At 38.9% G+C, this 23859-nt stretch overlaps 1 protein-coding gene across 4 annotated transcripts in view; it reads left to right on the forward strand.

Annotated features, from left to right (window-relative positions):
* Positions 1–23859, forward strand: part of PRUNE2 (prune homolog 2 with BCH domain) — a 242365-nt gene that overhangs the window by 63197 nt on the left and 155309 nt on the right. For 3 of the 4 annotated variants that reach the window (XM_046664560.1, XM_046664561.1, XM_046664559.1), the window contains exons 5-6: positions 5879–6031; positions 8554–8648. In XM_046664560.1, the coding sequence (XP_046520516.1) occupies positions 5879–6031; positions 8554–8648 (248 nt within the window). The remainder of the gene's footprint in view (positions 1–5878; positions 6032–8553; positions 8649–23859) is intronic. The other variant, XM_046664562.1, reaches the window with a different exon arrangement.

A 23859-nucleotide genomic window follows, 5' to 3' on the forward strand; every position in this document is an offset into this window, starting at 1 on the left:
CTAATTTTTCTTTCTTGTAATATCCCTGTTGGGTATTGGTACCAAGATTATGCTGGATTCAGAAAATAAGTTGAGAAGTGTTCCCTCTTTCCATTCTCGGGAAGAATTAGTGTACAATTAATATATTTCTTTCTTAAATGTTTGGAGCTATGAATATTAAACTATGTATTCCTTTTTAAATAGATAAAAACCATCCAGATTTTTAATTTCTTTTCCTGCCAGTTTTGGCAAGTTGAGTTTTTCTAGAAGTGTCCTCTTCCTCTAAATTTTAAAATCTGTTAAAGTAAAATTGTAACGTCAGTAGAATCTGTAGTATGTCACTGTTTTGTTCCTAATATTGGTAAATTATGCCTTCTCTCAGTCTTTTCTCTCTATTTTTCTTGAGCAATTTTCAGAAATATTTGTATTGGTCCTTTCAAGGACTCAACTTTCTGTTTTGTGAATTTTCTCCAGTGTGTTTGTTTCCTATATCTTTGAGTTTTGCTCTTATTCTTTATTATATCATTCCTTCTACATTTTTTAGTTGAATTTGCTGGTTTTTAAAAAATGTCTTATGCTTTTGAGGATATGAAATTTCCTCAGAGCTTGGCTTTAGTTGCATCCTACAAGTTTAAATGTCGTATTTTTATTATCATACAATTAAAGTATATTCTAATTTATGTTGTGATTTTGTCTTCTACCATGAGTTATTTAAAAATGCATTATTTAATTTTCAAACATTCAGGAATTTTCTAATTTTGTTTTATTATTGACTTTCGGACTATTTTCTCGGTGGCCAGAGAATATAACTCTGTGACTGAAACCCTTTGAAATGTGTTAAGACATGATTTATGCCTCAATAGATGTTAATTTTGGAAAATGTTTCTTTTGCACTAGAAAAGAAAGTATAGTCTGTCGTTGTTGATAACAATGTTCAACATATGTCAACTAGTCGAGTGTGTTACTCATGTTACTCAAATATTCTACATCTTCACAGATTTTTTTTTCTCCTCATTCTGAGGGTTGCTAAAATTTCCCACTGTGACTGTATATTTATCTCTTCGTCCAGTTTGCCAATTTTTGCTTTATATATTTAGAAGCAATGTTATTAGTGCATACAAATTAGGGGTTAATGTATTTTCCTGAGGTTTGCCCCTTTTATAATAAGGAAATATTTGTCTTAATCTCAAGTATAGTCATGTGCCGAATAATGACATTTGGGTCAATGACGGACCTCATATATGATGGTGGTCCCAGATAAGTGCCATATAGCCTAGGTGTGTAGCAGGCTATAACATCTGGGCTTGTGTAAGTACACTCTGTGATGTTCGCGCAATGACGAAATCACCTAATGATGCATTTCTCAGAACGTATCCCCATTCTTAAGTGATGCATAACTAATTCTTGTCTTGTAGTCTACTTTGTCTGATATTGGTATATTACATCAATGTTACATCTTTTTCTATACTTTTACTTTCAACCTTTTAATATCATTATATTTACGGTGTGCTACTGTAAACAGTATATTGCTGTTGTAGTTTTTAAAATTCAATTTGATAGTTTTTGTTCTTTTTATAGAAATGCCTTGTCTCTTTACTTTTTTTTATTGTGATAAAAAAATGTGATGTTAAATTTACCATCTTAATCATTTTTAAATGCATAGTTCAGTAGTGTTAGGTATATTCACATTGTTGTACAACAGATCTCTAGAACATTTTTATCTTGCAGCCTTGAAACTCTATACCCACTAACCACTAATTGCCTCTTTACATTAATGTAATCACTCTTACACTTGGCTTCAAATTTGTCATTTTGCTATTTGTTGTCTACTTGTTTGACATTTTCCCGTTTTCCTCTCATTTCTTTAGTGCTGTTGTACTAAATAGGGTTTTTTACTATCTTCCCCCCTTTAGCTTGTTAGTTATGAATTCTTTAAAAAAATTCTTTTAGTAGTTCCAAGAGAGGTTACAATATATAATTAAAATCTCATGTAAATTGATATTTCAACCACTTCCCTGACAATCTAGGAACCTTCGAACAATTTCTCTCTACATAGTCCCTTCTTCAATTTGTAAGCATTGAAATGCATTTTAATTACACATGGATTTTAAGCTACATAAGATATTATAATTGTTGTATACACTGAATATTGATTTATTTTCACCCACGTGTTTATGCTCTCCAATGTTCTTTCCTTCCTGCATGTCTTTGTTTCCATCGGTAATAATTCTTCTCTGCCCTTACTATTTCTTTTAGTGTGGGTCTTCTGGTGACAAATACTTCCAGTTTGTTTTTCTGGAAATGTCTTTATTTTGCCTTCATTTTTTCACGTTTTCACTCAGTATAGAATTCTTGATCGGCAATTATTTTATATCAGCACTTTGAAGATATAATTCCATTGTTTTCTGATTTGCATCACTTAAATGAGGTCAGCTCTCAGTTTTATTGTAGCTCCTTTGACAGTAATATGTATTTTTGTCTCTGACTGATTTAAATTGTTTTCTCTCTGTCATTTTTATCAGTTTGACTGTCATGTGCCTAGAGGGGTTTTCCTTGCGTTTGTCCTGATTTGGGTTCATAGTTTATCTTGAATGTTAGAGTAATATCTTTCATTAATCTTGAAACATGATTGGCCACTGCCTTTTCAAATATTGCTTCAACCCCATTCTCTCTCCTCTCCTAGGGAGCCCCTATTACACATATGTTAGACCTTTTCTCCGTGTCCCCTATATCTCATGCTCATGTCTATATTTTTCATCCCTTTTTCCCTCCATGCTTCCGTATGGATATTTTCTTTTCTTCTGACATTTTTTCCGATTCACTAATCTTTTCCTCAGTGTGTCTAATCTGTTGTAAAACACATTTTTGAGTTTTTAGAATTCAGTTGTTAAATTTACAGTTTCGAAATTTCATTTGAATAATTTCATTTATAGATTCTAATTCTCTACCGTAATTTTCTAACTAATTATTTTTATTTCCTCTGGAGAGTTTTTCCTCTGGAGTTTCCAGTCATTTGGTCATATTTCCTTTATGCTTGGTAGTTTTTTATTGATTGCTGAATATCGTATATGAAAAGAGCAGAGATGATGAAGCTATGTGTGATGAAAACATTTTGCTCTAGACAGGATTTATTGTTGCGCCTCAAAGACAGAAGAATGTCAGGTAAACGTAACCTATTCTGTGTTTGAGCTGATTCAAATCAGGATTTCAGTCTTCATGAAGACTAATCTGTTTTTGCTTCACCCGTCTCCTGTGGTAGGGGTTGGCAAAGTTTTTCTGCGTAGGGTCAGAAAGTAAATATTTTAGGTTTTGCAGGCTTACAGTCTCTGTTCCACCTACTCAGTCTTGTCATTGTAGCCCAAAAGCATCCATAAACAATATGTAAATTAATGGGTGTGGCTGTGTTCCAATAAAACTTTAATTATAAAAACAGGCAGTGGGCCAGATTTGCCCTGCAGACCATAGTTTTCTGACCTCCCTCCCAGGATGTAGCTCTCCAGGGGTCTCATCTCAAAACCTGTGTTATTTAATGAAGACTCCTTCTCTATGGAGAGCCCTAAAGTCCCATTTTTGTCTTCCTACCCCTGTGAAACTACCTTTAGACCTGCTAACCTTCTCAGATGTTAGCCACAACCCAAGAATGAACAAATACCCTGAGGGCAAGAGCAACATCAAATGTCAGGTTCACCTCTATGAAACTTACTTTCGCTCCAGGATCTTAGCTTCTAAGATAGTCCCCTGGATAACTCTTTGATGACTTCAAACATTTTTTTTTTTTGCATTTTTTCTAGCTTTTCTCCTTATTCTTGGGACAAGTAGTCTATCAGATCCAGAAACATATGAGGATCGTTTTTGAAATTCAGATTCAGTGTTACCTCAACAAAGAGTGGGAAAATCATCTTTATATTTTGGATTTTGCATCAGAAATTGTCAGACCACAGGGTATACTCAGAAGCCAGTTGGCCACCCGCAACTTTTAAACGATAATTTGTCTTGAATCTCTCCGTCTCTACCTGCTGACTGCTCCTTCCTTAGTCCTCATCTCAAACAGCCTTCTAATCCTCCTGATATGCCTTTCCTAATTCATTCTCTACGTGGCAGCCAGAGTGATTCTTATGAAACATAAGTTTGAGAATGTTACCTCTCCCTGCTTCAAACTCTTCAATGACTCCCCATTTCCCTTAGAATATAAAAGATACACTATAAGATAGCTTGTAAGACCCTTCATGACCTGCCCCTGTCTTTTTCTCTAACCTAATTTTTCCACATTCTTTCCCCTAAAACCATACTATTTACTTCTAATTAGTTGCTTTTCAACTTTTGAACTGGCCAGAGCTTTTCTCCCTCAGTGCCTTTGCACACAACCTACCTGGGGCGTGATCTCCTTATCTTGCCTTTGCTTTAAGTCCATCATCATTGTTCAAGTCTCAACTTAGGTTAGCTCTCTCTAGGAAACCTTTTCTGATTCCTAAATTCTAGCCTAGATTCAGAGTACTGTGTATGTCCCCAGTGATATTTCTTATACCCTCTGTACTGAAAATTTGTGTGCTTACTTATTTGTAGCCCCTAAAATATTATGAGCTTCAAGAGGCAAGACTATCTCCATTCCATCTTGAATCATTAGCATTTAGCACAGTGTCTGGCCTATAATAGGTGCTCAATAGTTGTTTGCTGAAGGAATGAATGAATGAAATGCTATAAATATATTTGGCATTATTTACTTTTCATTATGATACTTACATTCATTGATTCTCAGTATAATCTTAGAAGCTGGGAAAGCAGTATTATTTCTGTTTTAAAAATGGGCAAATGGGAACAGAGAGGCCAGTTGACTTGTTTGGGTTTTTCAGGATGTTTAATGGTGAGTGTAGATCTAATCTCTAGGTTCTACAGGTCTCAGCATAGATGTCAAGATTGGATACCATAGTCTTCTCTCATGCACTATTTCCTTTCTCCTTTCACATCCTTGCTTCTTTCTTTGTTTTCCCTCCCCCATCACTATTATTAAGGCCACATTGAAAGCTAGAGAGATGGTGTCACTTTGATGAATCAATAGGTTTGGGGATTTTTGGAGAGTTTCATTATTCATCATTAAGCAAAGCTTCTCTTTCCCCCATGACTCCACCTAAGTCTTGGCTCAGGATGCAGGGGAAGGAGATGTGACAGGTGGTAACTCCTTCTTTTCAAGGTGAGATTGTGCATACAAATTCCAGGAGTACGTGAGAGGTTGGTCATTGATATTGGCAAATTCCTTTGTAATCGAAACCTGTGATTGAGACCCAGCTTGTGAAGCCTTATAATTAGATAATAGTAAATAACTTCAAAACTGTGTATGGTGTCTGGAAGATGGGGAATGGGTTCCAGGTTCACCACCTTGTCAGATTCCTTTGCTGCTGACAGTGGGATTATGCAATCATTAAATATTAAAAGGAGGAAGTTATATGTGAAATCAGTAATATGATGAGTGGGAACAATCTTTTCTGTGGTCTGTTAAAGGGACTATTAAAGGGAAATACTAACTAGCATTTACTATTTTTAAATAGTTTACCATTAGCTTCCATTCTGAAATCATTTAAAACCAACGTATGTCATTTTTGTGTGTTTGTGTGGGATGAGGGAAAGCTATACATTTTGTTTCTTTAGCCATGAACTCTGTGCCAAATGTGTCACAGTCAGTTAAGTTGTAGAGATTAATACCTGGAGAATAATGAGGCAGGGCAGATAGTGTCTGAAGCGTTTCTAAAAATTGCCTCTTGAATGCTACGTGGTAGAGGCCTTTGGTCCAGGCAAGAAACTGGAAGTGGAAGCCTAGATGGAGAGGCCAGAAAACACTGACTTCCCTCGCCCCTGTCCTGGCCTGGCTAGAAAGTTTAAGGCCATTTTTATTCATGCCTTTCAGGTAGCATCCTTTTCAAGTGGATGACCATGGAAACCGAGAAGATCTCGGAAAAGCAGGAGGAAATTCTTTCTATCCTGGAAGAAAAATTTCCTAGCTTGCCTCCAAGAGAGGACATCATCAACGTCCTGCAGGAGACCCAATTCAGTGCTCAGGGTGAGTGGCTCTGTCCCCAGCTCTGCCACTGCCCCTGAGTAGGGCTGGTTTGTGGTGTGGAGTGTTGCCAGGCCCCAGAAGGTGAATTTGAGTGTGCCTTCACTCTCTTCCCTGTTGTTTGTGCTTGTGGAAGATTTTCAGGCACCTGGGAGCAGGCGGCCCGTACTGCAGCCTCTCCTCTGAGGCCTGTGTGTCTGGATGTGTGGTTAATTCTCATGTCTAATGCGCACCCCAGATGCATCATTATATGAAATCCCTGTGCTGAGAGGGGTTTATTTTGAGATGGTGGCAGGAGCAATGTCAAGCACAATGGGATTTCATAAATCAATTAATTTTAGAAAAAAGTAATAGAGAAGACAACTAAGCAGACAAAATTGTTCTCTGAATCTAGGCTTTATCAGGACAGTGGATTTCCTGGATCAATTGTTTTATAATAATAATAAATAGCTGTAATTCATTGAGTGCCTAATATATACAAGGTTCTGATGTATAATTTGCATGGATTATTTTACTGGTTCCTCACGACAACCCTGAGAGTCAGGTGCTCTTATTAGGCCCAATTTTCAGATGAGAACACTGAAACACAGAAAGGCATCTTTGCTTTCCTGTCATCACACACACAGCTGTCAAGTGGCCAGGACAGGATTTAAACCCAGACAATCTACCTTTAAGGTGCACAGCTTTCTCCCTTAGTTTGGAATCCCCCGGGGGCAGACCCTGAAGAAGCCATTGATGTGGGAGGTGATCCCAAGAAACACTGATGAAGGATGGAGTGCCTTATCCAGCTAGTTAGCTCTGTGGAAAGCCAGGCCTCCATTCCACTGGAGAACTCTGTGAAAGGGTGTAAAATTACACCTCAGTGTTACCCTACCCAAGGGATGCAGTGGTGTGTGGGAACTTGTTCATCTGAGCTCCAAGAGCTGATTGTTACATTTTCAGGAATTTTGTGATTGGGTTGATGTTGGATTGGCAGTTGACATCAGCCATGGTAGAAGTATTACACCACAGAAACTGTTGAACACTACAAATCAGGTTTTGTGGCTGGTTGTTAAACATGGACCAGCAAACCACTGGAATATTGAAGGCTACTCAGTCCCAGGGGCTGTTAATTCCTCCAAAGTGGGCTCTGGTGGCCAGAGAAAGCCCTGAGGAAAAGAGATGGAGATGCAGGTGTTTGAGTGTCGTGCTGGGGCACACTGCAGTGGTGACATCTGAGGAAATGTGTGTGTGGCACTGACACGCCTGCCACACCTTCTGTTACATGTGCACATGTGAGGATGTATGTGATGCGTGTATATCTACATGATAGTATACATGTTGTCATTCATTTTCACAGCTAGGCCAAACTTTTAATGTCACAATATAGTCTATAAATCATTTTAAGCTGCAGTATGATAGATGGCGACCTTTCAATCTTCGAGTCAAACAAAATCTTTAGTATCTGTTTGTTTCCCCAGACTATTGTGATTAACAGTGTTCTAAGTTGGAGGGCAAATAAATCTGGCGTCAACACACATCTGGGAAAGGGATTTGTGTTTATAAATAAAGCTTTGCTGGGCTTTATCATGGGTCTTCTGCCCAGGGGGTTTGTCCTAGTCAGATGTAATAACCTAGGGTGACAACTATTAGATTAAGCCAGACCCTTGCCTGTTTCCCAGTGATAGGTTTTCTTGAAGCACGTTGGGCAGCTGACTAAGACTATGCAGTTCTGGATAATTTCACCATTCTGGATTATTCCTCCCATCATTGAAAGAATTCAAAATCTCCTATTGCCAGAGACTATTACAAGGGTGACCAACTTATTTATGACAGTTTTATGGGTCACATTTATAAAGTGCATTTTGAATAAAATTATACTAGAAAACATGGGGCTCACCTAAATGCATCCTGAAAGCAAATTTTGGCCTTGTTTGGTGAATTTGGCTAGGTCGCATGGTTGTGCTAGTTTTTCTTCATTTTCCCCCCTCCTCTCATTCCTTTCTCTGCCCTTGTCTGCTCTGAGCCTCCGGAGGCTGCCCTTGAAGATTACTGGCTTCTGCTTGTGTTTGATCACTGGGAAAAGTTAGCAGTATGTAAGGACATGGAGATTGAGGGGAGGAGAACAGAGAGGCCGTAGTATTTCTTCCCTGCTCCCTTCCAGCTTTGACCCTAAGTCTCTGGCAGCCCCTCTTCGACAGTTCCACATTTCTATTTCCTTCCCTTGTCCCTTTGCTGGTTTCTGGATGCCTCACCACCTTTGATTCATTTTCTCAGACCCACCCAGAGCTCTGTAAATGTCCTGCCATTAAAAAACTTTCTTTTGCATCATGAGGGGTGAATTCTGTTTCCTGCTGGGATCCTAATTGATGCAGATATTGTCACTAATGTAATTTTTGCCTTAAAATGTGTGTGTTTGTTATGGATAAAAGCGATATTGGAGGGAAAAATATTGAAATTAACAGATGAATTCTTTAAATAATCCCTTGATATTACCAAAAAAAGTTCCCCCAAATATAACATTGTTTTTTTCCTCTCATCCGCAGGTTTAAGTATTGAACAGACAATGCTAAAGGATCTAAAGGAACTGTCAGATGGAGAAATCAAAGTGGCCATTAGTACCATGAACATGACCCTCGAGGTAAGGATGAGAACTCTTTCAGCAGTGATAGATTTTACACAGTTGCAGTCTGAGCAACTGGAATATAACTCTCTCTACCACATACGTCAGTGTTAGTCTTTTGCTGTGAATGCTTCTTTGTGATATATTTGACTAGGAATGCAGGTTCTTATTTTGGGTGAAAACAGTATGCTAAGTCAATGAAAAATGCCAAACCTAAATTCCCAAGATGAGTGCCGTTTCATTCGTCTCAGTAAAACAAAATCTAAAATTCAAACACTCATGCGTGTGTGTGTGTATATGTATAGTCTGTTTGATGGCAATGATTATATATATGATTAGATTTACTTCCTTTTTTTGTGTACCACCCCTCATTGTCCACAGAACTTTTCTAAGGAAACAAGTTGTCGTTTGGCCCTTGTAAGCTATCTGGATGCAGGTCATTTTGGTAATCAATGGTGACAACTCAGTTATTAGTAAGATCCTCCCCCTAATCTGTTAAATGAATAACTCAGAGTGAATGTTACTCTTGTCTTTGTGTGTTTCCTTAATAAATTATCTTTTTTCTACTTCGGGGGTATTCAATGACTTGTATGTTAATCTTAATTAACCTAACTAATGGGAATTATATTTTACAGAAGCACATTTGTGCTGTACAGAAGTCTGGGTATTTCTTTACTGTTATATTGCCTTGATCGAGCCATCTGCCTTTAACTGAGGCACTGAGCTCTCAAGTCAAGTTTATGGAGATAAAAAATGCTGTATAGGAATCTGTCTTTTGGTTTTTAGAATTGTATGTTACTATTCTTTTTTTTTTTTTTCTCATGATGATGGTAACTATATCAATGTGTATATTTCTAGGGAATAGCAGGCATGCAGAAGGGTGTCCACACCTCAGAAAACCCAATAGCAAACCAGGTGCTTTTTTCTGTGATTTCTTTGTAAAATTTATTCCCAGTGGATTGGCATCATAATTCAGTTCATAGATCCATATGAGTACCAGGAGGCAGACTGTTATCACTAAAGCTAATCACATTTGGTGGTTATATAGTGCATCATAGCTCACAGGGCACGTTCTCATTGTGGGTAGAAACTCAGCAGTTTCTATAGACTTTCAAATTGATAAATGCTCCATAGAAGTCGATGTTGATGTGGCTCAGTAGAAGGAACACATGCAATTTGGGATGTAGTAACTAGATAATCACCTTCAATTAGAAATCTGCTTTGCATCTAGAAATCCAAGGAGAACATGGATCCTGCAAGGGTCAGTAGCTCTGAGAATCATTTCTCCTACTTTCAGCCTTAGGGTTTTCTTTCTCTTTCCCCTCTCCGCTGTCTCCCCTCATTTAATGTCATCTTATTAGGATTTAAATGCCTTGTTTGGAATTCCTTTCTAAATTAACATAGAGCATCTTGTAATTGCTTAGGGAACTGTCTATAGTTAGCAAATTATTTTAAGGCTATTATTATTATAGACTTACCATAGCTTTAATGTACCTTCATTTATATTATAGGGGTATACAAATGGCTTTGTCAGATATGTTAAACTGTAAATATTTATCAAGCTAAATAAGTGATAAAAACGATCATCTTAATCTTGACAGTAATTTACACAGAGGTCCAGTAATTAATCAGGTGGCTGAGTACATCTCTAGAATTGCTGTATGATCTTCTGGGAGAAGCGAGGACATTTGTAATATAAAGAAGGGTACACAGATTAAACCAATCAGCCGAGTGAGAGCTTTTCATTGTACATAATGGGGGTATTAAAAATGACTAAGAAATAGAGAAGGACCTCAGTAACATTCCATATCTTCTTTGAAAGAGGAAATGCACATTATTTATTCAGTCTGTCAATTGGAAACATCCCCAAGTTAAGGCAGAGTGTGGTTTTCTCCATAGATCATTCTGTGATACAGTGGTGTTTTCCCAATCCCTACTCGTATTTGCTTGTATTTCAGTGTTTCTTTCTCATTCTGTTCCAATAAAATAATGACGGAATCGCCACAATCTTATTTTGTGTTTCAGAACAGCTGTCTAATTGCCCTTTAAATCTAAATAGATTCTCAAAGAAATGTTCTTATTTGCTCCTTCTAAATCTCACTTGTCCTCCAAAGCGTGGTCAAGATCTAGCTAATTCATGATGACTCGTATAAATTCTCCATTTTTTATAACCATCCTCTGAATGCTTGTGAAATTTAGTCTAAATGGACTTAGGACTTAAATACATACTGTATCTTCCATTTATTTTGAAATTATTTCGTCTATTTAATCATGGTTAGGCAGTATTTTAAGTTAATTGAGGGGGATGATGCCATCTTTGACTTTTATCTCCTGTTATAATTTCCTGGCGCAGTGCTGAGTACATAGTGGATGCATGATACATACGAATACTTGGTACATATTGGTGTCTGCAATTTGTCCCTTTGACATCTGATTTTTATTTCCTTTTGAATTTAAAGAAACATCTAGGAAAGCAAAGCCTCCTAGCTGTGCATCCAAGGCAACCTACTTTGTTTCCTTCCAATCAGTTTCTTGTGGATAACTATGGCTGAAGGCTGAGGTGGCCCACATATTTATAGATAGTACTGCTTATCCAGCTGTCCAAAAATGGATGGGCCAGCTTTGCAAAATAGTTAACTGTTGTCACTGGAAGGAATCAACTGGAGGTTCTGTGCCATGTCAGGGAAATGGGAGAAAGGATTCCTTCCATTTTCAACAGTCCTTTGCAATGCTGCAATTCCAGAGTCATGTGTGTCGTGGCCTTTATTTGCCTGATGACCCAATTAATTTTCTTAGGTGAAAATATTGAGAAAATTAGAAGAATTTGTCTCTTTGCAACATCTACAGCATGTTCTTTAGAGGGAACCACTGGTTTGGGAGGTAGATACCACTGCCTTTGACAGATGGGTTAACTGTGTCCCTCTATGTTATAAGGAGAAAGCTACTAAACCCTTTGTCTCTCATTTTTGTTGATATATCACAAATGACGGTTGTAATCTAATCAAGGTTATAGAAGTTTTCTGAAAGATCTACCAAAAAAAGCAAATAATTATAATAATACTGAGTTTCAATGCTTTGCTCAATATATGACGTCAGAATGAATGTGACTTTGAGGAGCAGGGGATAAGAAATAGCCTTATCAGAAGCGTGGCCAGAGGGGTAGCCCTTCTTACAGGGGATCCGGGAGGTAGGACCATGGAAAAGACACTGAAGGCCCATTTCACACGGCCTCCGGATTATTCTGAATCTGAATATAGCACACATCCTGTGTGGTCTACTCACCACATATTGGAATCCACTTCATTGGTTATCATTGTACCTGATCCTTTGTGCTCTTTTTATTGCTTGCGAATTTGATTATCAGGGGAGAAACACAAGTTTTTTTAAATTCACGCATAATTGATATACAATAGCCTGTTAGTTTCAGGGGTACCTCATAGTGATTCCATATTTATATACATTATGAATTGATCACTGTGATAAGTCTAGTTATCATCTGTCACCATACAAAGTTATTACAATGTTATTGACTGTATTTCTTATGCTGCATATCATATCCACATGACATTAATTTTGTAACTGGACGTTTCTACCTCTTAACCCCCCTCATCTATTTCATCCACCCCAACTCCTCCCCCTCGGATAACCACCAGTTTGTTTCCTGTATCTGTGAGTCTGTTTCTGTTTTGTTTGTTTGTTTTGATTTTTAGACTCCACATGTGAGTGAAATCACACAGTGTTTGTCTTTCTCTTTCTGACTTCTTTCACTTAGCGTAATACCCTCTAGGTCCATCTGTGTTGTCACAAATGGCAAGATTTTGTTCTTTTTTATGGCTGAGTAATATTCCATTGTATATAGAAACAGACATGGTTTTGATCCTGTTCCAATCCTTCATTTTAGTGGTGGAACCAGTAGAGAGGAAGAAAAGTTGCCAAAAACAAAATTCGTGTTAAAAACTAAAAAGTCTAAAAATTAAAAATAATAAAGCCTTAATCAGATAAAAATAAGAAGAGGATTTATGGATATCAAAGCACATACTTAACTAGAACAAACTTTGCCTTTATTCTTTTGCCAGCAGAATGGAGTGATGATTATATATCTTGGGCATAGTTTGCTCCCTAATAAAGCAGTATATTGAGATGTTAAGGGGAAGGGACAAATCTTTCCATTCTAATGAGGTACCACCAAGCCACTGAGGTTGCTCATGGCAGTACACATTAATGGTTTCCTTGCTAACACCAAATATTATTACACCTCCTTTAAGCATCTCCCAAAAGGCTGTAAGTCATTAGCATCTTTCCTCAGGAAGAACAATGATCAGGCACTGACTTGATCACCTTTTATGATGATCAAGCGCATTATGATTTTTTTCTTGCATATAATTTACTGTATCAGTTTGCTGCCTTAACAAAGTACCACAAACTGAGTGACTTAAACAACGGAAATTTATTATTTCACAATTCTGGAGGCTAGAAGTCCAAGATTCTGAGGGCTGTGAGAGAAAACCTTTTCTGTGCCTCTTGCCTAGCTTCTGGTGCTTTGCTGGCGATCTTTGGCATTCCTTGGCTTGTGTAGATGCATCACCTTGATCTCTGCCTTCGTTTTCACATTATCTTCCCTCTATGCGTGTTTCTGTGTCCAAATTTCCCTTTCTATATAGACACTAGTCATTTTGGATTAGGGCCCAGCCTAATGACTTCATCTTAACTATTATTTCTGCAACAACCTTATTTCCAAATAAGGTCACATTCTGAGGTTCTGGAGGTTAGGACTTCAACATTTAAATTTTTGGGGGGACACAGTTCAACCCATAACATATTCTATTCATAAAAGTAGTCATTTTCCAGACAATTTAAAAGAATAAAACTTATGCTAAGACTGTCTGAATGGACCTGTTTCCTGCTAAGCGCATTTCATCTGTTGCTCCCACATGTTTTTATTTCAAATCAATTTCCTTTAAAAGAGGAACAGTGGGGATTTTCAACTCTTTAAATTTTGTCTGCCTTATTTGGAGCTGGAGTCCGAGGGAATTGTTCAGGCCTGTTTTCTCTCTGGGCCTCTGCTGTGCAGTCAGCCTGGGGCCTCCTCAGAGCTAGACACTCTGCTATTTGAAACCCGGCATCCAGCACATTCTGGGAAGGTGACTCAGACCGCTGACTCATTCTGCCCTGCGCAGAGCTTACCAGCTAAGCTGCACCTTAGAACACTGCAGAGGGAAAAATACCAACATTTTCCCTTAGCATTCAGACAGAGCACAGACCTGAATGAATTCCCAAGATGACCATTAAACCCTTCACTAACAAAAATGAACATGTACTCAGGCTGCAGCAAAGCGTCACTGAACTGTTGTAACCGGTGATTTGAGACTTAGCAAACCAGTCTGAAATCGAGTTTATCAATTTTAAGCAGCAAATATGATTTCTCATTGTTTGAGCTTGGAGTTTCTTGGGGTTCAGGATGAAAGTACCTCTAGAGTATTTACCCACCTTATTTTGTCGTAGAATGCAGAGTAATATTTTGGGGGAGCATATGTTATTTTTGGTTAGCATGTTCTTCAAAATGCTAAACCCCTACACTAACGGTGATTTTTCAAAGCCATGTGGGCAACCAATGGAAATATATGCAACCTCTCCTCCAGGTTCTAAATCATAAGTGCCTCTGTTTCCTTTTGGGTCCAGGTCTGCCAACTCCTCCTTGCTAAGAATGAGTTAACATTGGATGATAAGTGCTCACTGTGTACCAGACAGTAAAGCAAGGACTTGCAAGCATTGTCTTATTTAATTATCCCAGCAACCCCATGAGATAGAGGTGCTATGATTACTCCAGTATTGATTAAGTAGCCATAGCAGCTGGAACAGATAAACCCCCAATTTCAGACACTCAACACAGAACTTGTTCATTTTTTGCTCATCCAGTTTAATATTCCTGGTTGGGTGGCTGTGGGTGATTCAGAGACCATCTTTAATACATGGCTCCCAAGGTTGCCTGGCGACATCTCCATCCTATCTGCCAAGAAGGAGAGGAGCTTGGAGGGCCAAAGGTGGGATGTTTTTATGGATCTGGTTCAGACGTAGCATCCATCTCTTCTGCTCACATTTCATTGGCTCAGTCACGTGGTCGCATCTAACTGCAGGGAGGCTGAGAAATGTAGCTATGTGCCCTAGAAGAAGAACCAATTTGAAGAATAATTAGCCAGTCTCTGCCACAATCTCGTTCTTGGAGGTGAGGAAATTGGAATCTAGAAAGGTTAAATCATTTGTCTAATGTAGAGTCGGGACCAAAATCAGTGCCCTCCTGCTCCAGCACTGTGTTCACTGCTTGGGAGGTGGCACCTGTGGGCAAGACTAGAGTTTGAGCCCGCTTAAGGGTTCACTAGTAAGTCATCAGGTGTCCGTCATTGCCCCAAATTCCAGGAGTCAGACGCTTAGATAGAAATCCTTAAACAATTCTTGCTGGACTCGTTTTTCCTACTCTTGCTACCAAGCCTGTTCCTCTTTAACTTTGTATCTTTGCTTCTTTTAAAAGTGATTTTAATTTTTGATCTATAAACACCACCTGACTTCTAAGTATTTGTAGTGAATGTAATTATTGATCCCTCGTATAGAGGAGATTTGTCAAAAATAAGTCAAAGAGAGCCAGCCCTGATGGCCTAGTCAGTAAAGTGTGGTACTCTCACCACTTTGGTGGCCTGAGTTCGTTTCGTGGTCATGGAACCAAACCACCTGTCTGTCAGTTGCTGTGCTGTGGCAGCGGCTCACATAGAAGAACTAGAAGGACGTACAACTTGGATATACAACCATGCACTGGGCATTTGGGGAGGGAAAAGAAAAAAAAGTTAGATTAAAAAGCTATATAGGACACACCACGTAGGAAGGAAAGAAGTGTGATTTTTTTTTCTCAGCCTGCCTCTAGAATTCAAGGACGTGGGTCTTCTGGTTTACCTTGCTGTGATAGAACTTTCTCAAATCTGTCTTCAAAATAGAGAGCACCCAATGAGTGAAAAATTTTAATGGTAGAGATTTTTATTGAAGTGAAACAATATTTCTTTTGAGCCCTATCGTAACTCCAAATAACAAAACTCTGACTAGTTGCAGTGTGAGGAATTCTCAATTCATGTCTGGCTGAAGAGTCCAAAGGGGTTTAAAGCAAATGACAGACATGATTAGGTGACTTTCATTGTGTGAATTTAACGATCAGTGTGTGTCAGACAACCGAAGTGTGAATTACAATTTGAAACTAATTTAGAGCTAATAATTCATAACTTCTTGAGGACAAAGACAGGAAGAAAAAGGGAAACATGGAACCAGGAAAGTAGACTTGCATTCCTACTGAAGCTCTGAGCAGTTTTTGGTAATGAGACATAACCGAAATGAGAGACTCAAAAGTCCCTGTTTAAAGAATGGTTTATCATCTCAGCAGCAACAGCACTTTGTCTTTGAAAAACAAATGTGCTAAGCTAAAGCTTACAGTATTTAGAATTCTTATAATTTGTATGTAGGGAATTCCTTCAGATGGCTAAAAATATTTCAAAGACACCAAATAAGGTCTGCAAAACTGGCCTATCTGGAAATGCCTTATAAGGGAGTTCCTGTTTCACATCTACCACCAAACTCAAATTGGAGGCAACTGGATGTTTCATTGACAACTTTTCTGTTTCATCCATTGGCCAATTTCAAATAGACTTAAATGATTCGCAAAACCTAGCCCATCTAGCCACACTTCTATATAAATGGCCATTTATACAGAATACCTCAATACAGCTTTTCCAGCTATCTTTTTGGAGCAGGAACAAGATACACAGTGATCCCAAGTTTAGAGATCATAAGGTTATTCATTATGTCTTGTGCTTTCTTTGGCACAGGTTAGGGCCCTGGACCTCTCTCCTTCTCCCTAAAACCCTGATAAAAATGCATTCATGTGGAGGTGAGGGGAAAGAAGGAGTGTACAGAAAACACAAAGCCTGCACCAGGCATAAACTCTCCTCAGGGCCCAGAAATCCCCACTGGCTGCCCAGGGCAACCGTGCAGTGGCAAGGAGATAATGAGATCAGAAGAGATGAGCACATGGCCTCATCAAGAGGCTGCGGGAAATTTATGTGACGCTAGCCTCAAAAATGGCCATTTAGCTTGGTGCAGAAGGGAAGAAAGCTGTGGGAGGAGCTGCATGCTATTCCAGGAAGGCCAAATGTGGTTGATTGGTAGTGAAAGAAGAGGGTAGAGTCAGTGTTCGATTTCATAGCATTTTACTTGCTGCATCTCTGGTGGAGAAGGGCTTTGTGTAGTTCAGATTTATATGCAAACATGGATGTGTATTATTCACTACGGTTCCCCTTTTCATTACATCTCCCTCGCCAAGATAGCTGTGCATTTGCTTTTGTACCAAGGGCATAGAACAAAACAGGGCTGCACTATCCTAACCTAGGATTCCTGAAGTCATGATGTGTTGGGTCCACTTGGCTGCCCGCTCTCTGCCTCCTCATCAAAATAAAATGGTGTTACAGTTTTCTACTGCTATGTAGCAAGCCATCCCAGAACTTAGAGGCTTAAAAGAACCTATTGTTATCTCTCATATTTCTATGGGTTTATTGGGTTCAGGTGTGCAGTTCTCGTTCAGAGTTTCTCATGCAGTTGCTGTCAGATGGTGGTCAACTGTGAGCTCATTTGGGACTGTCACGTGGCATGGGCTTCTCACAGCATGACACTTAGATTCCAAGAAAGAGCCACAAGAGCGAGCGAGCTTTCTAAGGGACTTGGGTGGAAGCTGCAGTTCTTGTGACAAACTTTAAATGTCTTAGGATGTCACTTCCAACATATTATATTGTTCACGTAAATCCCTAAGGCCAGCCTAGACTGATGATAAGGAGAATTAGCAGTGGTATTCTGGTAAATGTTTAACACTGGGCTGTCTAAAAAAAAACCCACAAATATATTCACATATTGTTGATATAAAGGATACATAGGATGTATGGCACACAATTTGCAAATAATATACTCTTTATTGTAAATTCTATACAACCAATTCTCACAGAATTAATTCACTTTTGTGCAACTCTTGCACTGCCATTGATGAACGAGTATAGTTCCAACCAGAATGTAGTTGGTATTTTTGTTTTCCTTAACAAGAAAGTGAAACAGCAAAAACTTTTGTCTGAACTTCATCTGTTTGTCAACAACATGATGACTTCTTTGTTAAATTAAAGAATAGTTTTCAAATACTGAAGATCATGTCCTCAGAGTTTTTTTGTGCTATTCACAATGTGATGGCTAGAGACACAACACACTTTTAAGGTTAACCTGAGTTATTAAATTTTTTCCCCTTCTTTCTTTAGACTAGAAAAATTTTTTCTTTAAAGGATCAGATAGTAAATATTTTAGACTTTGTGGTCCAAGAGGTAAAATCAAGGATTTTATGTAGAAACTTAAATAACAACTATTTGAAAGTGTTTAGCTCACGGGCCATACAGAAACAGGCAGTGGGGTGAATTTGGCCTGTGGACCATAGGTTGCCAACAGCTGCTCTAGACAATGAAGAAAATGACAAACAAACTTTGATTTGTAGTATTTCCCAATTTTCATAGTGTAAATACTCTTACTATGGCCAGTTTCAAGGCACCAATGTGATATCATCAAAACAGGATTGCAAATAATTGATGACACTGTATTATGTAATTTGCTTAGAGAGTAGATGAGAATTTCACACAGAAAAAAAGAAAAGGAGAAAAGGTCATCATCACATTGTAATACTTTAAATATATTCCAATTTTATTTGTAAAAAAAAAGAACAGATTGGGAAGAGATGTGCAGAAGCATATCATTATATAGCATTTCCACCAGACAGATGCAACAGATATAGATAACCTCATAATTAGGAAGTGATGAGTTTGAGAATTTTTGACTTTTATTTTTAATGTAATTTATTTACGGTGAAATATATACTTTAATTTCTATAGTGGCTGTGTTTAATTTGCAAATGATGAGTTGGCAGATTCCCTGAAAATCTTACAATCATTTTTCACCAACCTGTACAAGACAACTCCAGCACCCCACTGGGAATTTGACCCCAATTCTGTTTCCACGTCCCACCCCCCCCCGGGAAGGATTTGCTGTGAGCCAACATCTGTTGTTAATCTTCCTCTCTTTTTTGCTCCCTAAAACCCCAGTATATAGTTGTATATTTTAGTTGTAGGTCCTTCTAGTTCTTCAGTGTGAGCCAGCGATACAGCATGGCTACTGACAGACAAGTGGTGTGGTTCCACAACCAGAACTGACCATGGGCTGCCAAAGCAGAGTGTGCTGAACTTTTAACCACTAGGCCATCAGGGCTGGCTCTTGACCCCAATTCTCTCCCTCTCTCTCTTTTTTTTTATTGCAGTAACATTGGATTATAACATTATATAGCTTTCAGATGTACATCATAATATATTTCGAATTCTGTGTAGATTACATCGTGTTCACCACCCAAAAACTAATTATAGTCCATCACCACACATGTGCACCTAATCCCCCTTTTTGCCCTCCCCTCTCCCCCTTAACCCCAATTCTTTTTTTTTTTAAAAATTGGCACCTGAGTTAACAACTGTTGTCAATCTTTTTTTTTTTCCTTTCTGCGTTTTCTCCCCAAATACCCCCAGTACATAGTTGTATATTATAGTTGTGGGTCCTTCTAGTTGTGGCACATGGGACACCGCCTCAGCGTGACATGATGAGTGGTACCATGTCCGTGCCCAGGATCTGAACCAGTAAAACCCTGGGCCGCCGCAGCCGAGTGCGAGAACTTAACCACTCGACCACGGGGCTGGCCCCTCGACCACAGTTCTTGATGTGAGGAGGAGCATGTGCATTTAGGGAGGGAAGGAATTGAAGGTAGCCATTTGGGAGACTGTTTACCAAAGACAGAATTGCTTCTGGTATCCAAGACTGTGTCATTATGTCCCAGACATCCTTCTATAAATCAAGGAAAAGTAGAACCATAATTTATGATTCTTAATTTACTTATCTGGTTTCATGCACTTAGGTCAATGGTATCATATTTCTGACAGTTAACAATCTTAGTTTAGATTGAATAGTCAGGCCCACCCTGCAGCTAGAGACAACTTGTGTATAGTACTGAACAGCACTGAATAATTAATCTTTAGGATCTTTGCTGTGCGGACACAAAACATCACAGCCACTCCTGCCTCTGCTCATCAGTCACCATGCATGCTGGGGACTCAGGCTCTTGCCCTGGAAGCCTTGTCTTCCCCACTCTGCTCTCTTCTGCCCAGCTAGCGTACTACTCTCCAGTAGTGCATCTTGCATTACCACTCTCTTCTGGAGCTTCAACCATCACGGGCTGTACTAGTAAGTTCTGATAATACTCTTTGGACCACATTTTCCGTATGAGTTTTATCACTTCCCGTCTTTCCTTTCTGGAGTAGGCTTCGCACAGCTTTTCCCTTTTCCATACGTGCACCTGTGCCTTTTCAGAAACCCTCCTCCATTTTTCACTGCCAGTTCTCCTGCCTGAGTATTACCACACTTCCTTCCAGTAACTTCATAATGCATATTTGTAATTAAAAAGCCAATAAAAGTCTTTCCACATGTCATCAAAATGCCTAAGGCTCTCTATTTAGCTGTGGTATTTCCGGCACCTCTGTCACCTTATTTGGCGACTTCTTTAAGTTCACAGTCACTTTTGGGGAAACAGGCATATTATCAGAAGTCATTTTGAATAAATTCATGTATCGCTGCAGCCTATATAAATAAAAATTGTGCATTTCTAGACCTTCAAAACAGGCAATTCTGTTTTACAGAAACCCTTTAGTCGGAGAGGTAAGCTGACCCTTTCCTCGTGAAGGGAGTGGAGCGTTAATGCACACCTTCCTGAGAACGGAGCTCCGTGACATTGGCTAAATCCAACACCTCTCTTACAATTGGCCTTAAATAAATGTTGGTATTTGGAAAGCTAACAGGTAGACTTTAGTTCTAGTCATTTTAATCATCCCATAAGATGACAAAGAAACCAGAAAACAGCCCTTAAGTTAATTCATTCTCAACTTTAGCACTGCTGAGGGAATTAACAAATAGCGTTTCACAAAATATATCTGTGACAATTTGAACTTTCTTCCTAGCACAGTATCTGATTCTCTTCTGCATCTTTCTCTATGAGAAGGGAAACCCTCAGGACATAGTGGTATGCTAGGATGACTGCTCTTTCACTCTGTAAATAAATTTTTTGTGTACTATAATGTCATTTTGATGGTTTAATTTCTGGAAGGATTTGGCTAATTACATTTTTAGGAATGTACTCAGACCAGTTTTAGCTGCCTGGCGTTACTTTTAATAGAAGCTGTTGCTTACCTTTTCTCTCATTTATTTTCTCTCTCTCTCCTGCTTTCAGAGTTATCTTACTGATTTGGAGACCTGACCCTGGTTTAAATTAGTGTGTCTGTAACACTCCTGTGAATCACGTGCAATATTTTAATGGTTCATTACTACATTGTATCAACTTGTCATAGAAAAGCAGGCTGTGAAACTAAAGGAAAAATTGTTCCCTTTTCTTCTGACAAAAGAAACCTCTACAAAAAAGAAACAGTGCAGTGCGAGCGTGTTAGCGCGCCCCCTTTCCCATCCATGTAGGTAGATGCTGAAACGGTTCCCTAAGTGACAGGGAGTCTTTTTTAGTACACACTGAAATGAAGTAAATTTATACCTGTTAGCCAGTGGCAATTCAGAGGAATAAGAAGACTCAAACAAAGGAATCATTTAGGACAGTTACTTTCTAGAATAGACATCCTTTTTGTTCCTTAATCAACAGTGATTACTAAGGTTGGCTGTGCTGAGTCTGTTGGAGAAGAGCTGGTTATTATAGGTCAGTGGTGTCGCCTAGTGGTAGAAAAGGAAAACAGATAGAGTCTAGAACTAGAATCTGGTAATTTATTGTCTTCTTTTATTCCTTCAAAAGTGTAATATGGGGGCTGGCCCCAGGGCCGAGTGGTTAAGTTCGCGCCTTGCTCTTCAGCAGCCCAGGGTTTCGCTGGTTCAGATCCTGGGTGCGGACATGGCACCGCTTGTCAGGCCATGCTGAGGCAGTGTCCCACATGCCACAATTAGAAGGACCCATAAGTAAAATATACAACTATGTACCAGGGGGCTCTGGGGAGAAAAAGCAGGAAAAAAAAAGTAATATAATGCTATTGTATTTGTAGAATGGCAATACTAGTCAATACTTGGAATAATTCAAATTTAAAAAATATATAATAGTAGCTGACATTCATTGATTGTTTGCTATGTACCATATATTTTATTTTTATTTTCTCATTAAATGTCTATAGCTACCCTTTAAAATACATCTATTATTATTTCCATTGTGTAAATGAACTGTAAAAGGCTCTTCTAGAAGAGATAGTTCTTAAGTATTTGTGGCTATGTTTTGCCTTCCACTGTTTCAGATTGGCATTATTTGCATGATACCATTATGAAATCTAATTTTCAGTTTTTTACAAATGCCAAACACACCCGCGAATGACTCTCCATTGTTCTGGCCTTTAAGAGTGCTTTTTAGCTCAAACCAAAAGTGAAGCAGTCATTTTGCACCTACCTGCCCGTAGAGCCCAAACAGTGAGGCTCCCAGCCTACACTATAGTCACTAACATCACCAGCTTAGCCTACTGCCCATCAGATTGGCTCGTGTGTCTTTGGTACACCAGAGTGAAGAGGAGGGCTTCAATGCATGCACTCATTTCATTCATGTACTTAATCAGTCATTAACATAGTCATTTGTCAGCAAACATTTATTGAGCAGCTACTAGGTACCTGAAATATAGACTAGATACTGCAGTACAATGGTTTCAGTCCTCCCTAAGCTTGGTAACTCCTAAGACTTGGTAATTCTAATTGGCTTTAATGGGCCAATATATTATACCAGAATTTCTGACTCAGCTCTGGGGTGGGGGTCCAAGAATTTGTATTTCTAGTAAGTTCCCTGGGATGCTGATGCTGCTGGCCCAGAGACCACACTTTGAGTGCTATTGGCTTAGAGCCATTTGGTTCAGGACCCAGCTTTTGGACGCATATAGACAGATACTGAGGAAAAGTACCTACTATATTCCCAGCACTATGACAGGTGCTTTATATTAGTTGTCTTTTAAAGTCCTGATGCCTTCCTTATGATGTAGGCAGTTATTATATCTATCTTTCAGGTGGTAAAACTGAGACTCAGAGGGAAAATAAACATCTGATTGCAAAATCCTTATTCTTTCCCCATTGTTCTATGTTGGGTCACAGAAGAATAAGGTAGTTATTACCATTGATAATTACCTAGTCTGTATTTTTCTGGGACTGCCTTATGGAATTAGTTGGCTGTGGACACAATTCAGGTATGAGAGATAAGAAAGTCTGGAGTTTCCCCCAAAATTTAGTGTCTTCAAAGAACAATAATTTAGTATTTCTCACAATCGTACTGGTCTTGCCTGAGCTCACTCATGTGGCTGCAATCAGCTGATGGCTCTGCAGGGGTGGTTGACCTAGGGTGGCCTCACTCACGTGGGTGGGGCCTCCACTGGGAAGGTTGGAATGAATGGTTGGATGGCTGGGCCTCTCCCTCCATGTGGTCTTTCATCCCAGGCTTCTTGAGAGCAGAAGCCTTCCAAGATGCTGGAAGCAAGAATTTTGGGGGCTCACAAGTCCCACAACATCATGTCACATTTTATTGGTCAAACAAGTCATGGAACTAGCCCAAAGAGTGAGAAAAGATACTCCACCTCCAGATGGGAGGAGCGGGAAATGATTTGTGGCCATGTAAAATCCACCAGAAACTCCAAACAGGGCTGTCTCTTTGTTATCTAATTTCTTATGTATTTGTAACTTTTTCGTGGTTTTAGTTGTCTTGGATTTTATTCAGATGAAGACCTTATCAGATGTTCTTAAGCACATTAGAAGAGTCACATTACCAGTGAGCATTGGGAGAAAACAGTGGTGAAATGAAGTTCTTGCTTTTTGACTGATCCAACTGATAAATCTTGCCTCCTGGGATGGGACCAGGGCTCCAGGGTTTCAATGTTATTCTCTTTGTAGGATTAAAGGTCTCCAGTAATAGAGAAGTTTTTATGAACTGTTTTAGAAATGTTCATAAAGATTTACTTTGAATTTACAAGAATTCTCAGTAATAGGAAATTATAGAGAACAAAAAGTCACCTGAATGATCAGGTTAGAAGTGTTCATTCACAATTTTTAAGGAATAGGAAACTGG

The sequence above is a fragment of the Equus quagga genome, chromosome 6 (genome assembly GCF_021613505.1).
Source record: "Equus quagga isolate Etosha38 chromosome 6, UCLA_HA_Equagga_1.0, whole genome shotgun sequence".
Classification (NCBI taxonomy): Eukaryota; Metazoa; Chordata; class Mammalia; order Perissodactyla; family Equidae; genus Equus; species Equus quagga.